At 36.9% G+C, this 18,407-nt stretch overlaps 1 protein-coding gene and 1 non-coding gene across 4 annotated transcripts in view; one reads left to right on the forward strand and one right to left on the reverse strand.

Annotated features, from left to right (window-relative positions):
• Positions 1-18,407, forward strand: part of HECW2 (HECT, C2 and WW domain containing E3 ubiquitin protein ligase 2) — a 361,268-nt gene that overhangs the window by 279,515 nt on the left and 63,346 nt on the right. For all 3 annotated transcript variants that reach the window (XM_077885298.1, XM_077885297.1, XM_077885296.1), the window contains exons 15-17: positions 3,474-3,608; positions 6,977-7,079; positions 11,129-11,225. In XM_077885298.1, the coding sequence (XP_077741424.1) occupies positions 3,474-3,608; positions 6,977-7,079; positions 11,129-11,225 (335 nt within the window). The remainder of the gene's footprint in view (positions 1-3,473; positions 3,609-6,976; positions 7,080-11,128; positions 11,226-18,407) is intronic.
• LOC144306318 (small nucleolar RNA U13) lies at positions 3,980-4,080 on the reverse strand. The gene has a single exon (XR_013373385.1). It is a non-coding gene; the product is annotated as a small nucleolar RNA U13 (small nucleolar RNA).

The raw sequence follows: 18,407 nt of genomic DNA on the forward strand, positions 1-18,407 counted from the left end.
TGTTCTAGCTGTATTGTGATAGAAACCCATACAAAGTTTAATATGCAAGATTTAATTCATTCACATAAAGGAGTTCAGAAGTAAGCAGTCTGGGGCTCTTAAGGTGATGTCTCAAGTTGTGAGAGCCCCGGCCTCTTCCATTTTTTGCTCAGTCATCTTCTATCTTTATGGTTCCATATGGCTGCTGGAGCTCTGGCAATTATATTTCCTTGTAAGGAGGTTTTCCAGAAGTATCATGTTTACATCTCATTGGCCATAACTTTTTATGTCACCATCTTGAATAGCCTGCCTTTATTTATGAAAATATTTAACACATATTAAGTATGGGCCACACATACTTAATAAGGAGCTCAGGAAGTCCAGTTTCACTAGTTCTCTAGTTTTTTGAGCCTTGTATATGGAATGTAGAAAGAAGTATTATGATCCTGGGAAAAATGTCTTAGAAGTTAAAACTTATTATTAGTACTAATAATAGTAACATTTAAGAGGTCACAGGCACTGTGTTAAAAAATTTATAAGAACCATCTCATTTGACTTTTCTTTGATGTCAGAGTCATTATCGCCATTTCACAGAAAAGAAATTGTGGTTTAAAAAAGTTAAGTAGTTTGCCCAAGGTTATGTCACTAGTAAGTGGTGGACCTAATGCTCAGAACCAGCCTTGTCTTTCTCTAGATCCCAACCATTTAATTAGTACTTTGCCTCCTACTTCTCAAGTTTTAACTTGGTAGTTTACCCATATCTATATTGGGATGTTTTAAAAACTTCTATCGCATCTGTGGTTTTTATAATCTTTAGCTCTCCGTGCTTTTCACCTAGCACACATACACATACAAACACACATACGCACACATATCTCATTTACTTTTTTACTATCTTTAAGTATTTTTATGCTTATGTAAAAGAATGTGACTTTTATGACTTGATTAATTAGTTCATTGTGAGCTGTCTCACTGTACTTTTGGTCAAGATATTAGCAAATTAGAATTTTATTATTTACTAAGCTCCCCCCATCTTTTCCCCAGATTCAGTCTCAAAAGCTATTGGGGATAACAGAGTGAGTAAGAAAGAGTCCTTGCCCTTGAGACATTTACTGTGTAATTCTTTAGAGAATTGGTTTTAGACAAGCTTCTTTACATCAAATTATACTATGACACTACATGTAAATCACAGCTGACCTAGATGTACACACCCATTTGTCCTTATAATTACAAGTGCATCATTGTTACCTCTAAATGACTACCCATCCCTTTCAAAACATTCCTAAGAAATTAGGTAGAGTAAATAGGCGATTCTATTTTAGTACTCTTTTTATTTTTCCCTTAAAAAACATGGTTTATATTATTGTTTTAGTAATAGAAACAATCTTAATTTCATAAATATATGTGGCTGATTATGATATCTATTATTTTGAAATGACCATTTGTAAAAATAGTTTAACTTCTATTTTATGACATTTTGTATAGTGGCAGAAATGATGTACAAGTGTATTAGAAGCCCAAATCAAACAGGGACCAGTGTGACATTTGGGACGAGAACCTGCCAAATAAGCCAAATAGAATTTATTGATGGTAGGGTTTTTATGGGGTTCTTTTTTTGGTTTTTTTGTTTGTTTGTTTTTCCAAGATCAGAGAAGACAAATATTCCACCTGATATGTTAGGAAAAAAGGAGCATTACCCAGGGACGTGAGGCTGATGACATCATCTCCTATAAGACTTCCACTTCATTCAGTCTTTGTACCTGGAAATCAGATATTGAAAGAAGGGACTGATATTTCCCTGCTTTGTTTTCTAGTCCATCTACTGCTTGAGGTTATTTCCTTACAAAGAATTTTTTTTTTCCTTATTTGGGAGCTACCTACAAATTGTTTTTCCTATTTGCTGATTATGTATATACAGAAATATTTTGTTTCTTAATGGGAAGGTGATTTTTAAAAAATTTTATTATTATTATTATTATTATTATTATTTTAATTTATTTATGATAGACACAGAGAGAGAGAGAGAGGCAGAGACACAGGCAGAGGAGAGGGAGAAGCAGGCTCCATGCCGGGAGCCCGATGCGGGACTTGATCCCGGGACTCCAGGATCGCGCCCTGGGCCAAAGGCAGGCGCGAAACCGCTGAGCCACCCAGGGATCCCCTGATTTTTTTAATTGACACAAATTTTTTATCTAAACCTGGGATTTGCCTCGGTGTTTTCATACCTAGTCTTTAAAGTAGTGAACCGAGCTCCATCAGTTTGAGAAGTCAGTTCTTTTTTACTTGGGTTATTTGGCTTATATCATGTGCCCTGACACTTGACTTAAAGGTAGTATGTCTCCCGGCTCTCCTAATAGTCCTTTTATCTTGATGACCTAATAAACTTTATCTGATCATGGAAAACTTACATTTCCTAATTGTCCTTAAGATAATGGGCTTCGTTATTACCTAGAGCAAATTTTACTTTGAAGACTTATACCATTTGGCTCCTAATGACAACGATAAATTAAGCTAGTGTAGAGCTTCAGAATTTTTTTTTTTTTTTGAGCTTCAGAATTTAACAAAGAAAAGGAATTTTAAGGGTTTTCCACATTATATGCAGCCCTTACTGCAACAGTGAAGGAAACGGTTTATGGTGTTTTGTGATGTCATCAAGGATTCTCCAGTAAACCCATAGACATGATTCCTTCCTCCTTTCACATTGTAAGGGGGAGAAATGTTTATTATAAATGAGGGAGATATGTTTTTATAAGAAATCCACAGCTCAGAGAACTTAAGTGGCTTGCTCAAAGTCATTGTAGGTGATAGAATTTGTATGGAATGTGTGATCACTGATTAAACTGGAAAAAGCAAATGGGAAGGAGATTTTAAAATCTCGGAAAACTGCCAAAGAGTCAGAATGTTTTTTCTTAGATAATGGGTAGCCAGTGGAAGCTTTGGATTGGAGCAGTGATGTAATCAAAGCGTTTAGAGAGAATATTCTGATACTGAGGTACTGGTTAAATGAATAAGGTTGTAGAGATGTGGAACAACTGAAGACTATTAATACTTATATGTGTAAGAGAAAGCCCTGAAATAATAGGATGGTCAGCAGACTGGGATGGGACAAATGGAGGAGACACTACTCTGGGGAAAGAGGGGAGGCTGGAGGCTGACAGTGTAGGAGAAGGAAAGACGTCAGTGATGTTGAAGTTTCAGGTGCTAAGAACTTCGTAGTAACCATCAATAGCAGCCCTAAGAGCTTAAAGGGCCCCAGTTAAGAGAAGCCCAAATGTCCTTTCATATGACTCCTCTCTAAGATCCCGTTTTTGAAGACTATCTCTCAGAGTATTTCCTAAAATCAGGAATAATGCTCCCCAAAGACTAACATTGAGAAAATGGAGCTAAGGTCATTAGACAAAAGTGAGTCTTTTCCTGAGTGTGTGAAATGATGGATCAGCTAAGGCAAGCGTGTGGCATGAATTTGACTATTGACCGAGGGGATTGTTTCCTAGGCATTTTTTGTCGACCACAACTCCCGCACCACCACTTTTATCGACCCCCGGCTCCCACTCCAGAGCAGTAGACCCACGAGCGCGCTGGTTCATCGGCAGCACCTGACCAGGCAACGCAGCCACAGCGCAGGCGAGGTGAGTCCCACCCGCACACCCCCGGGAAGGGCCTGGGCCTTCGTGGAAGCCACAGGGACGTGGTGGCTATGGCAGTGGGCTGGCTTCTTATTATTGTCTTGTTTTTCCAGTTTGATTTGGAGATTAGCCTTTGGAGACTGAGACATGTTGGAATGTTGACAGGGCTTCTCTGGGAATACACAGAACCTAATTTGCAAATTTTAAAAGACAGGTATATGGGGAAAGATGAAAGAATTGAGAGTTTTTTTACAGTCGGGAGATGATGAGAGAAAACTCTCAATGTTATGAACTGTTCAGGAGAGGATCATGGTAAACCCTTTTGCATATCTGAAGGTAGCTTCATAGGAAAAATAAATGTAAGTTTTTTTCATGACCCAACGGTAAAATGGACAGAGGTCAAAACAAGGTTTGAGAGAGGCGGACATCACATAACTGAACACGCAATCATTGTGCTTACGAACTGCAAAACGATCTAAATGTAACTTATAATGGGCTAAATTGTAGTTATATACAGAGAGGTTTTCTGCGCGAGGGTTGCTGGATTGCATTAAAATCTTCAGCCAATGCTCTGAGGTTGTGGTGTCCTCACTAATATTCTGTAAAATCACCCTATAAATGAGAGTTGATTCATGTACTACTCTAAGAGCCCAGAGAAAATAGGCAGAATTAAAAATTACTGAAAGCTCTACCAAGCTCTACCTTGCTGGCTTGCAGTGACCTGTGGTAACCACGTGGGGGCTCTCAAATAGCTTACCCAAAAAAAAGAAAAAAATGAAATAATCACTTCCTGTTTTCCTTTTACTTTAGCAGCTTAAATAAAAGGAATGTTTTAGGTCAACTTTTTTTTCCTCTTTAATCCTGGTTATTCTTTGAATGTGTATCATCGCTTGGTATACATTATTTCTAAAAATTTGCCCAGGCAAAAAGAATTAAGATTCTTTTCCATGTCTGCGTGCATATTATATTTTCAGTGTTATGTTGTAGGTCGAATATCTTTGTAGCCTCTCTTATAAGAAAAATTATGAATGCGATAAATAACTGGATTTGATTCATCAGAATTCTATTCTTGGAATTTCCCCTCATGATTTACATACTTGTGTGTTTGCTGATTCTAAGTGCGGACATAGAAGAGTATACTTGAGAAGTGCATATAAAAGTGATATATAAATCTATTGCAGGATGAAGTATGCACAAAAATATTTATGTTTTATGAGTAACTAATAAATCTTTACTTTGCTGCCATGGAAACCATTAGGGGTGAACTGGATGATGCTAACAGCATTCATCTGAAAAGCAGAAGAGTTCTCTCACCTTTGGACCTAGTGTGTGATACATACCATAATTAGGGCCCTGCCTGACTTTATCACAAGGCCAGTGTACTTTAGCCACTTGCCTTATCTTGACTTCACAGTATGGAGCTGGCTGCTGGGCCTGGTCAGGACTACATGCATAAGATTAGCAGCAGATACCTTCCTTTTTCTTTCGATTCCTCTGCCTCAGAACTTGAGTTATTTTCATGGTCTAGTAGTAGCCTGTTGTGGTAGAGGAATCCTAAGGTACACCTTCAAATTTAAATGAAGATAGCTCTTCCTGCTGATGGAGACTGAATAATGGAACAGAGATAACCTCATACAAACTCAGCAGTGAGCCCCAGGCTTGTCAGACCATTGACAGGAATGGGCTTTCTGGCACAGCTGTGGGAAGCCTGCACATTCTGCAGTGCTACACACATTTATCTGGCCTTGCCCACTATCTGACAGTCTGGTTTGGAGAAGTGGGGTGTTGAAGGGAAGACAGTTGGCTGTTCTGGAAAATAATGATGCGTGACCACATATTGACAGGAGGGCAAGTATATGTTCGCATATTGAAATAAGTTCTGTGACTGACAAACAAGGTTGGTTAATGATCGAGTCTCCTCTTGAGAGTGGCTGACTTTACTCTTCAAAGCCGATAATTCAAGAGAAGCAGAGTGAGAAACTTCTCGTCATACACAGAAGTCTTTCCACCCACTCTCTTATACTCATTTAGCAAATATTAACAGGTAGTAGAAATTTTAATTGTATCTGCCATCCAACAAGATAATTCTTACCAAACACCTGTAGTGTAGAAACATAGTGGTTGGTGTGAAGGATACAAATAGCATACATTCCTTGTTTTTATTAAGGAGAAAATAGATAAAACTAACCATAATACAAATGAATACAACTATGTATGAAAATGTATATGACATTCATAATGGCAGCTGCTTAAAAAATGTGTACCAAGTGCTGTGGGAGCTCAGAGAACGGAGCATTTAGTGTCAGCTTGATCAGAGGGGAAGGCTTCATCAAGGAGAGGCTGTTTGAACTACACCGTGAAGAATGAGTGGGAGCATTCTTGAAGGATAGGCAAGCAGTGTAGAATGGGAACCGTGTTTTTAGTTTTAGGGCCTTTAGAAAAACCCTCACCAAACACCTAACAGATAACAAGGTGATAAAATGGTGGTGAAGGTTTGGATGGGTGGGAGTAGAAGCTCTGTTTTTAAAGCCACAGTTTATAAATCCAGTATGTTATTTTGCCTATTTCTCTCTTACTCTCTGATACTTCCTTTCTACTGTTGTCTGAATAGACTTCTGTAATACTGCAGGGGGTTTGCTAAAACACAAGCTAAAGCAATGTTAGCGTATACTGATTGGACTATTAATGGGCATTTTTGTTGATCTACTCATTTGTATGAGTTTCTAAATCTAGAATAGGTACAATAAATAATTCAGATTGGGGCAACCTTATTTAGCTCTTTCACATCTGCTGTGATTAGTTCCCTGGTGTGGGAGGTTCAAACCAGAAAGAGCTGTTGTACGGGGTGCTCTAACAGGCATGTAAAATTGCTTCTAAGGAGAAAACACACCAACTCAGAACCCCACACGAAGCCAGCTGCTCTTTAGCCTCCACTGAGCAGGGATTCCCCTGACCTGCCTTGGCTGAAAGAAGGGGTAACCTGGCATTGATACTTCCCAAGTTCTCTCTCTGATGTATTGTTGCAGAGTTTTGTTCTGTCAAAACAGAGGTTAGTCCTGACAAACAGGTCTGCTGGTTAGCTTCTACAGCCCCGATAATTGTTCCCATCTGGAACTACCTCTGTTACCACCTGGTACATAGTCACTGCCTGGACCTCTGTCAAGGACATGGGTGCCCCAACCCGTGGGGGTTCAGTTCAACCACTAAAGCAGAGCTTTTGAGAGCCCCATGTCAGCTCCTCAGCTGCCTTCTGTTCTGATCAGTTGGTACTTAATGCTCATTGTCAAGTATTTTGAACAACTAGGCTTGGTGTGCTGATTTAAGCCAGTCTGGGTCTTGGTGCAGAACATAAAGGATCCTTCTATTTGCAGGTAGGAGAAGATTCTCGACATACAGGACCACCAGTTCTTCCCAGGCCATCAAGTACATTCAATACAGTCAGTAGGCCACAGTACCAGGATATGGTTCCAGTGGGTATGTCATCCCTTTCCAGAAATCTTTATTTTCACTTTTCATATCAGTGTGAATCATGCATTCTGTGCCAATACTTCCCTGTTGTCAGCCTGCTACTTTTGCCTGGTAATGAGAAACTGTTGCATTATCCCTAAGAAACTGATTGGAATTGCAAAGTACTCATGTCATATAAAATCCTACAGGATGAGATTTCTTTTTATATTACTCTACCTTTTCTGAGTAGAGCTGTCTTATTAGATGGTTGAAGTAAAGAAAAATAAGCTATTGTGGCAAATATATTATGTGGTCATTTCAAAATCAGCATTGGACAAGCATATACTTAGTATCTATCTAATGCTTGGGACCAAATTTAAATAGTTGGGTGAACCTACTGTAGCCTGATAATAGGAAAGCGATGATGCCACATTCTTAAAATTTTGGTAAAGAGCTGTGTATTTGTAGCAAATACAAGGCAGCAAGAGCCTCCAAACTTGTGAAATAAAAAAAAAAATTAATTGCCTAAAGAACAACTTTTTTATTCACATGGTGAGGTTGAAGTCGATCAGTTTTCATACCTGGAGCCCTAAAGCAGGCCATATTGGCCCCCTGCTTCATCTTAAATTTGAGTAGCTCTCCATTTGTCTGTTTTTATCTCAGAGTTTTCACTTCTTTAAGGAAAATTTAACACGAAATATAAAGTAATTCCCATCCATTATTTAACTAAAGAAGTTTGACAAACACTGGACAAGAAGAAATCTTGGATCCAAACCTAACAGTCTATTTTATCATGGTGTTACGAATAGGATACTATTGCACAGAGAATTTAAAAATCTTATAAAATTGTTGCTCACAAAGTTATCTAGTCTCTGTAGATAGAATGTAAAAACCCACTGACAAAATTTCAGTTGTAAAAGTGTTTCCTTAAAAAAAAAATTTTAAGTGATCTCATTATTTACGTATGATGAAATGTGTGGTTCGGTACACTTCAGGTTTGACAATGGGTTTCCATGTTAGCAGATAATATTTTAAGACTTTTATTCACATTTAACTAAAATACATATGCATAGGCAGCATGATGCAGCTGAAATTTGAACTGGCAAATGTTTAGAATGTTGTATTTCTTTTATTTGGCCATTTGTTAAAGTAAAGCATGTTCCTTGATCATATTTATGAACACAAGAGCGTTGACTGAAGTAGGATCACTGATGTTTGAGAATCTATGTGTTTAATTCTGTGGGTGAAATCTATCTATATTTCTGATTAGAATCAGATATAATCAAGATGAATAATCTTAAGTAAACAAATTGGTTTTCTTGACAAAAGAGGAATGAATTATTAGAGCCCTTAATGAATTATAATGAACTATTTTAAAATTTCTGTGGACATTAGCCAGTTTGACAAAAATACATTTTTTCTTTTCTTTTGATGTTATATACATAGTTTGATGATATACAACAATTATGTTGTACCTGTTGGTATAGTTGGTTTGGTAAATAGCTACGTGTGACAAAATGGCATTTATTTCCACATAAAATTTGAAAATGGTTTGTCCTCTACATTTTGGTAGTAGCTGTTGCTGACAACTGTTTCTTTGTAAATTGAAGTATAGTTGACCTAGACATACAATGTTATATTAGTTTCCAATGTACAACATTCCACAATTCTATACTTTACTCAGTGTATATCCCATACAAAATTATTATAATATTATTGACTATACTCCCTGTGATGTACTTTTCATTCCCATGACTTATTTATTTTATGACTGGAAGTTTGCACCTCTTGATCCCCTTAAACTGTTTTGTCTGTCCTCTCAGCCCTCTCTCCTCTGGCAACCATCAATTTGTTCTCTATTTAAGAGTCTATTTCTGATTTTGTTTGTTCATTTGTTTTGTTTTTTTTAGAGACCACACATAAATGAAATCACACAATATTTGTCTTTGCCTGACTCATTTCACTTGGATAACACTTTCTAGGTCCATTCACTTTGTTGCAAATGGCAAGATTTTGTTATTTTTTATTGCAGAGTAATATTCTATTATATATAGAATTATATACAAAATCACATCTTCATCCATTTATCAGTGGACAGTTATGTTGCTTCCCTGTCTTGGCTATTATAAATAATGCTGCAAAAAAAATAAATAAATAAATAAATAAATAAATAAATAATGCTGCAGTGAACAGAGAGATGGATATATTTTTTAGAATTAGTGCTTTTTTCTTCAGGTCAATATCCAGTAGTGGAATTGTTAGAGCATGTGATATGTCTGTTTGTAACTTTTCAAGGATCCTCCATACTATTTTTCATAATGACTGCAGCAATTTACATTCCCACCAACAGTAAACAGGGGTTCCTTTTCCTCCACATCCCTGCCAACACTTGTTATTTCTTGTCTTTGATACTAGCCATTCTAACAGATGTGAGGTGATACCTCACTGTGGCTTTGATTTGTATTTCTCTGATGATTAACGATGTAGAGCATCTTTTCATGTATCTGTTGGCTGTCTGTATGTCTTCTTTGGAAAAATGTCTATTCAGGTCCTCTGCCCATTTTCCAATGGGATTATTTGTTTTCTGGTATTGAGTTAAATGAATTCTTCATATTTTGGATATTAAGCTCTTATTGGATAGATGATTTGCAAATATGTTCCCCTGATGTTTAATATATTACCTTTTCATTTTTTTTATGTTCCCTTTGCTATGTAAAAGCTTTTTAGTTAGGTATAATCCCAAGAGTTTGTTTTTGCTTTTGTTTTTGTTCCTGAGGAGACATATCAGAAAAATGTTGCTAGGGCCAATGATCAAGAGATTCCTGTCCATGTTTGTTTTGTTTTGTTTTGTTTTGTTTTTTTCAGGAATTTGTGGCTCTAGGTTTTACATTTAGGTCTTTAATCCATCTGGAGTTCATTTTTTGTGGATAGTGTAAGAAAATGAGCCAGTTTCATTCTTTTGCATATAACTACCTAGTTTTTATAGTACCATTTATTCAAGAGACTGTTTTTTCCCTATTGTATATTGTTGCCTCCTTTATTATAGATTACTTTATCATATAAGCGTGGGTATGTTTCTGGGCTCTGTATTCTATTCTATTGATCTGTGTGTCTATTTTTGTGCCTGTACCACACTATTTTAACTATTATAGCTTTGTAGTTTAGCTTGAAATCTGGGATTATGATACCTCTTATTATACCTTCTTGAGATTATTTTGGCTATTATGGGTCTTTTGTGGTTCCATACAAATTTTAGGATTGTTTGTTTTAGTTCTGTAAAAAAAAAGTTGTTTTTTTAAAGATTTTATTTATTTACTTATTTATTTATTTATTTATTTATTTGAGAGAGACCAAGAGAGAGAGCACCAGTGGGGTAGGGGCAGAGGGAGAGGAAGAAGCAGGCTCCCTGCTAATTAGGGAGCCTGATGCAGGGCTCTGTTCCAGGACCTTGCGATCATGACCTGAGCTGAAGGCAGATGCTTAACTACCTGAGGCACTCAGGCACCACATTGTTGGTGTTTTGATAGGAATTTTGTTGAGTCTGTAGAGTACTTTGGGGAATATGTACATTTAACAATGTTAATATTTCCAATCCGTGAGCATATTATACCTTTCCATTCATTTGTGTCATCTTCAATTTCTTTTATCAATATCTTCGGTTTTCAGACCACTATTGTATTTGGGCAACTCTTATGCTGTCTATCTCTCTGAATGGCTGATATTTAATCAGAAGATGGTTTTCCATTTCTAACAGTTGCTTATGAGATTTTTGGTAAAGCAGTAGTTAAAAACAATCAATATCTAGAATCTTGTTAGTGATCTCTTCCTGCAATTTGATAATAAATATGTCTTATGGGATGAGTTTAATTAGTGCTTACATCAGACCTACTAGATCTAAGTCCAAAAGTCCTATAACAGGTAGACACAATTTGGAATTTAAGCATCTGTAGTAGCTCCAAACTATGACTTTGATTACAAAGAATTTAACCAAAAAACAGACTTTTAAGTTTGGATTTATGTACATAAACCTAATAACAGATTTTTTAAAGTATTGTTACAATTTCTGATTTTTTCAGCTTACAATGACAAGATTGTTGCATTTCTGCGCCAACCCAACATCTTTGAAATTCTGCAGGAGCGTCAACCTGATCTTACCAGGAATCATTCACTCAGGTAACTGTAGTATTGGTATTTGGTTCAAGTTCCACAAGCCCTAACTATTAAATCTTCAGTAACACTGACCATCATCTTGGAAATTCACTCTTTCTTTATGGCAGTCTAACCAAAGGCATCTTGTGCACAAATACTTTATGTTATTAACAACCAGGTCATTGTAGTCCTGGCTTTTATCTATTAATTATAAAGATTGAATAAGATTGACAAAAGAACCTAGAACCCTTTTAAAGAATATATATGAAAAATAAACAAAAATTCATGGCCAAGGATACATCCTTGATGTGCAGATTATAATGAAAATAATAAGACACTAACTCTGAATTAGTTTAAGTAAACAAAAGTAACAGTTTACTGAATTGAGACTTATAAAATCCTAGGCTCAGTATTTACATTTTTTAATAAAAACATAGTGGAACCCAAGGAAGGAATCTGATACTCCTCACCATCCAGTATTCCCCTGCATTAACCCTCTCTTCTAAACAGCTCTTCAATGCATCACACTTAAGCCCAGTTTTACTTTCCTGAATACATGCTGTTCCTGTTCCCTGGCAAGTTTTTCTCTTGTGCATTTGGCAAGGAAGGTCTTTCCTTTAAAACTCAATGCAAGATACCCTTACTTGAAGCCTCTCAGCTGTACTGTGAGCTCTTGCTTTCAAGATCCAGCTAGTATTTCTCAGCCTCATTGTTGTAGGCATCAGCAGAGATGGAAAAAGATACGAATTTCTACTTAAAATTTGACATAACTCAAAGCTCATTTGGTTCATATGCCATCTTTATTGGTAGAAATATGTTTTTCCAATTGGTGCCATCTTGGCCCACAACAGTGATTCTCTAATACTACTGTACTTAGTTGTACCAAACTTTTCATGAGTATCAGCTGGTGAGCTTTGTAAAATATAAAATGTCAGGTCTTCTCTCTCTCAACCCTTCTCTCTTCTCTGAATTTACACCCTGTATCCTCCTACACCCTGTCCAGAAATTTAATTCAGGAGGTTCAGGGGACAGCTCAAGCATTTAATATCTTAAAACCTCTTCATCTAATTCCAGTAGCTCATCCAGGTGTAATAACCTCTGTTTTAGACACTAATTGATAATTATGTAGTGTATCACATGGTCCTTTATGCTGTTTTGGTTATGTGACTTTTGTGTTATAATTTGACTTACTTATACTCTATTTTCGAACTAAATTATAAGTTCCTTGCAAATATGGATCTTATTCAACTCATTATGTCTCCTCTACTGCTTAAATATCAAGAATAGTACTCTGCATATAGTGAGTGTGTGTGTGTGTATGTGTGTGTATATATATATATATATATATATATATAGAAAGAGAGAGAGAGAGAGAGAGATTTTTGTTGATTTGAAAACAAATTACCAATTCTTACGTTCTTAGTCTCTCATATCTTTTATTTTATTGAAGCATAATTGATATACAACATTATATTAGTTTCAGGCATACAACATAATGATTCAGTATTTGTATATATTGTGAAATGATCACCACAATAAGTCTAGTTAAGAACCATCACCATACATTGTTACAGAATCCTTTTCTTATAATGAGAACTTTTAAGATCTACTCTCTTAGCAACTTCCAAATAGGCAATACAATTTTATTAACTACAGTTGCCATGCTGTACATTGCATCTTCATGACTTATTTATTTTATAACTGGAAGTTTGTACCTTATAATCTCCTCTCCCCATCTCATTCACTCCCCATCTCCTGTCAGTCTCTCATAGCTTTAAAATTGTCATTATTGTCTAAAGTTTCTAAAGGCTAAAGGCTACATGTAATTTCAAGTATGACTATAAACATTGCCTACACAGAAATCCCAGTTTCACAGTAGTTAATATCTAATGCAAGTCTTAGTGTCTTTCCCAACCTGATAAGCATTCTGTTCTCAGTTACAAGAACATTATAGAAATTAGATGAGCTATCTCATTTTGCGTATTTGTATATTATGGCATCCACTCTGTAATCCATGGTCCACTGGGTAGTCTCATGTAAGAAGTTTTAGTTAATAATATTGTAGAAATAAACTCCTCAGTTGTCCACTGAGAGATCTTAGAAATTCTTGACCACAAAACAAAATAAAAGAACCCAAATCTCTCCTCTTTTGCTAACCACAAAATAAGGGGAACTCTATTTTCTTTCTTTCCCACCAGCTCTAGGCCCAGCACACACACACTGCTAGTTTCTCTTCCTGTCAGGGTACCCCACCCCCCACAAAAAAGGAGACTGAAGAAGATTTCTGCTTTTGCTCTTCACTCCACAGTATTATTTACAGGAATTTTACATATCTTTACATTTCCTCCATTGGAGGTACTAGATGATTTAATCTACTTGAATGAGGCATCCAACAGTATCATGATTCTTCAGTTTTTTGACAGAACTTTAATAGATCTTAACAAAGTAAAAAACTGCTGGCCCCACTTGGTAGCTTTCAGTTTTGCTTTTGTTTTTCCTTCTGCTTTTCAGAGTCTTAAAAGTCTCTAACCTAAAGATTGGTAAGGATTTTTATTTTTTTAGTGACCCCCAGTGTCTTCAGCTGAGCATTCTTTTTAACATAGATCTTACATGGTAATCTTTTGGTAAGAAATTATTTGGTAAGCTTTGAAATAAGTTTACATCTTATTCCAACTTATTTCTAACTTCCATCTTATACTTTCTAAAACTATTTACAGCATTTGACCATAAAAAGCATATGCTCCTGTGACAAGTAGAAGGAAGCAGGAACATAAATCAATGAGATAATGCTCTTCCTCTTACCCAGAGTCGTCTGTCACAGTGCACTTTTCTTTTCTGAAAAGTTTTTTGTAGTTGAGTGTTTTGCTTATTACAACAACGCAATGGGGAAGTTTGTGTATCTAAGAGAACACTGTGTTTCATATGGTTAAAAACTGCATCATAAAAGGTGTTCCCACAAATGCAGAGGTGGAGAGCCCCCTGGGGTTCTTTAATCTCGTATTTCAGTGCTAACTTTCGATAAAAGATTTATAGGTGGAATTGTGCCACTGAGTAATTGTGTGCCAAGGATAACTGAGCAAGGATCCTCAACACTAGTGAAGCTCTTCCTCATCCGTAGCACGGTCACTTAAAAGAAATATCCATTCTTTCTCTCCCCATAATATGAGGAAAAGTGTTAGTCCTTGGCACTTTCAGATGGGTACATCTATTTACGTTGTTTTTCCTGTTTAGCTTGTGATTCCTCCTAAACCAGAGGATAGCCAGCAGTTTATTTAGTTTCTATCCATATATGGCTTCCTCTTCCTTGACACTCTACTTGTGTATCTTTTACTGTAGAATGGCTATGGTAGCATGTACAACGGAATATGGCTTTAGCTTTAAAATGCTATATTTAAATCTCTGCTCCCTCTAACTTTGTTGTGTAAAGGTGATGCTATGAAGTTATCGTCTCCTTTTTTTAAATCTCAGAAGAGATTTATTTCTTTGTCTATAAAAGTCAACATTTAAACGTCAGTACTACTTCCTTCACGTGGGTACTGCCCCCCCCATGGATTACTATATCCTACTATTGGCTCTCGTTGGAAAGACTAATCATACTAAGAACTTTTAAATAATATCTTGGTGAATGTAACAAATACAAATTCAATAAATTTTTTGTTATTGGTATTTGTACAACACTATGTTATGAGTAAGGATCTAGATGTCATAAAACTGCATTAAGAATTGAAAATAATCTCTCTTGGGTGGTTATTAGGTCTAGCCAGCAAATCTATTTCCTATTAGTCCAGCTTTCCCCAGGCATCAGTGATAATTATGTTGGGGTCCAGGATGATTCCATTTCTATTTGTCCATGAAAGTCATGTGATCACAGTGGACCTCTATTTCCAAATCGAATGAGAAGTAAAAAGAAAAGTTGATCTTTCTACTGCATGGCCCTATCCTTCAAGTGAGACCATGCTCTGTGACTGTAATAAAGAATTTGAATAACCAAGTGAGTAATGAATGCTAATCTTCCTTTCTTGGCCTTATACCATTAGAGAAGTCATGAGATTTCTCTAAAATTGCCCTCGGGCAGTTTTTTAAAACATGTATTTTTGAAGGTGTCACTGAGCTGTATCTACAGGAACCATGTGTGCAGAGTCTGCAATCCAGAGAGTTTTGTGGTTTAGAGGCATTGCTGCTTTTGATTGTTTCTGATCACGTGCCCTTCTTAACTTCACCAAAAATGTTGGTTAGTTTCAATGAGAGTATTTTCTGTGGGAATTCCGGTCTTGAGACTATGTTCATTGTCCTCAAATGATCTTCTGCTAGAGTTGATCTTCTGGGGTGATTCTGTACACTTGAGGAAGTGGTTACAAAGATCCAAATATTATGGGCATCTGAGATACAGCAATGGCTAGTGGCTTTTTCCTGAGGTTGTCACACACTACAGTTTAGCATCTTGCTACCACAGCTGTGAGTTTTCTCATTAAAAGATTGCCTCTTTACCTGTCTTTGCACTTCCCTCAGGGGGCTCTATTTTAGCAAATAATCTGATGCCAGCTCTCTGATTCTCTTTTTCTCTCTGCCACAACAAAAAATAGTAGGGCAATTTGTTAGGAGCCAATTCTTATTTTGGCATTGACAAATCTTGTGCCTGTTCTGTTTTATTGAGCATTCCTAATGTGCACAGCTAAAAGCCAGGTACCTGGGGAACATAAAAAATGAAAGAGGAAGGGCTTTTGCTCTCAAGAAATTAATGTTTCCAAAGGAATCTTTGTTGTAACTGAGTGGCCCAGTGAGAAAGTGCAATGGAGGAAGTCCTGAAATGTATTCTAAAGCGCACAGAGAGAGAAACCTACCCATGCAGAGGCACAAGTGATAAAATGTTATTTGAATGTCATCTTAATCCTCATTTTAAGCCACTAAAATGAAATAGAATTTCTTCATTAAGATGAATGCAGTCCAAAAAAAAAAAAAAAAGATGAATGCAGTCAAGATAGGAATTAAAGGACTGCCACTGATTCCTTTGAACTCTGTAAATTTATAAAATAAATGTGAACAAACATAGTAATGTAACTTTCCAATGTCCCTCTAATCAGAGTCATATGTATCCTTAATGATATTTCTCAAGCTTGTTATGTTTATTTCAGACACTGAGTGGACTCATGGAAAATTGTTAAGAGCTGAAACTTATTTTCCATTCTAAAAGGAAAAGAAATACTGCAGATCTACAATATTAACCTTAATCACTTTTGTTTTAATGAAACATAAGTGTACACAAATATAAAATATGCAAAAACTTCTTATAGCTTTTATGAACTATAAAGCCAAAAGACATAGAAGTTAAGTAAAAACTTTTAAAAGTAACATTTAATTGAATGATATGAATGTGAGATTTTGTTTTTCAGAAGCCAAATCACCAATATTGAAACCATATCAGTAGAAGGATATATTTGTGCTTTTTGCTTCACTTGAGTTTGACTTGTATCTCATTTAGATCTTGTATCTTAAGGGTTCATCAGGTGCATCTGTGACAATATCGTGGTCATTATTTTTCTTAACAAATAGGTCATTCTTATCTACTCATTTATCTACTAATTTTGTTTTCATCTACTAATTCATTGTTTTGATGAGCCAATTCTTTTAATACCCCCAACTAGGGATCCCTGGGTGGCGCAGCGGTTTAGCACCTGCCTTTGGCCCAGGGCGCGATCCTGGAGACCCGGGATCGAATCCCACGTCGGGCTCCCGGTGCATGGAGCCTGCTTCTCCCTCTGCCTGTGTCTCTGCCTCTATCTCTCTCTGTGTGTGACAATCATAAATAAAAAAATATATATATATTTAAAAAAATACCCCCAACTGCAATCCCAAAGAAAAAGTATATTATTAAATGTACCCGGTGATGATGCTACTGCTCCTTTTTTATTCGTAAACTATGGTAAAATTTTGTTCTTCGAATAAACCATGACATCTTTTATGCTTTAGTTAGCATCAATGCATAATTTACTTTTATTTTTTTTAATAAATTTATTTTTATTGGTGTTCAATTTACCGACATACAGAATAACACCCAGTGCTCATCCCATCAAATGCCCCCCTCAGTGCCCGTCACCCATTCACCCCCACCCCCCGTCCTCCTCCCCTTCCACCACCCCTAGTTCGTTTCCCAAAGTTAGGAGTCTTTATGTTCTGTCTCCCTTTCTGATATTTCCCACACATTTCTTCTCCCTTCCCTTATATTTATTTTTTAAATCCATTTATTTTGTTGTCTCTTTAGCCTGTGGCAGTTTATATGTACATAACCTTGACTCATTTCATCATTGTCATTATGTGAATTAACACCGCAAAAGAAGAGTTTTGTCTTTTTAATTGGTAAGAGAATTGTGTGTCAGCTGTAGACGGACTGCTGTTATCATGTTAACGTCAAGGCCCTGCCAACCTCAGTGGCTGCTCACCAACACTTTGAAAGTTGCAAACAGGGGAACTGAAGTCAAATGGCTCTATTCAGTCATAAATGTTATTCAGATTATCCGGAATATGCTGGCCACAACATTAGCAGTTTGATCATCATTGTGAAAACACAGAATTTTTAGATTCCCCCAGACTTGAGATTATGTCTATAGATTTCTAGTAGACAGGGACACAAGTTTGATAAATACTTGTCTATGGAATATTAAGCAAATACCTAACAACCAATAAGTAGTTCCTGTTTGGTTTTGCTTTTCTTAGAAAAGATTGACGACATTTCTGAGGATATCTGCTGACTTTCTCTTCCTCAACCTTGATCTACTCTCTTGACAGTCAGTAAACCAGTGCCCTCTCTTTTTATATGAAAGGACTCTGTGGAGGAGGGGCAAGAGGGCGGAAGAGTAGGGTCCCCAAATCACCTGTCCCCACCAAATTACCTAGATAACCTTCAAATTATCCTGAAAATCTATGAATTCAGCCTGAGAATTAAAGAGACACCAGCTGGAACACTACAGTGAGAAGAGTTCGCCCTTCTATCAAGGTAGGAAGACGGGGAAAAAGAAATAAAGACACAAAAGGCCTCCAATGGGGAGGGGCCTACGAGGAGCCGGGCTGAGGCCGGGGTGAGTGTCCCCAGGACAGGAGAGCCCCGTCCCGGAGGAGCAGGAGCTGCACCGACCTTCCCGGGCGGAAAGGGGCTCGCGGGGAGGTGGAGCAGGACCCAGGAGGGTGGGGATGCCCTCGGGCTCCCGGGGA

Source organism: Canis aureus, chromosome 36, assembly GCF_053574225.1.
Source record: "Canis aureus isolate CA01 chromosome 36, VMU_Caureus_v.1.0, whole genome shotgun sequence".
Classification (NCBI taxonomy): domain Eukaryota; kingdom Metazoa; phylum Chordata; class Mammalia; order Carnivora; family Canidae; genus Canis; species Canis aureus.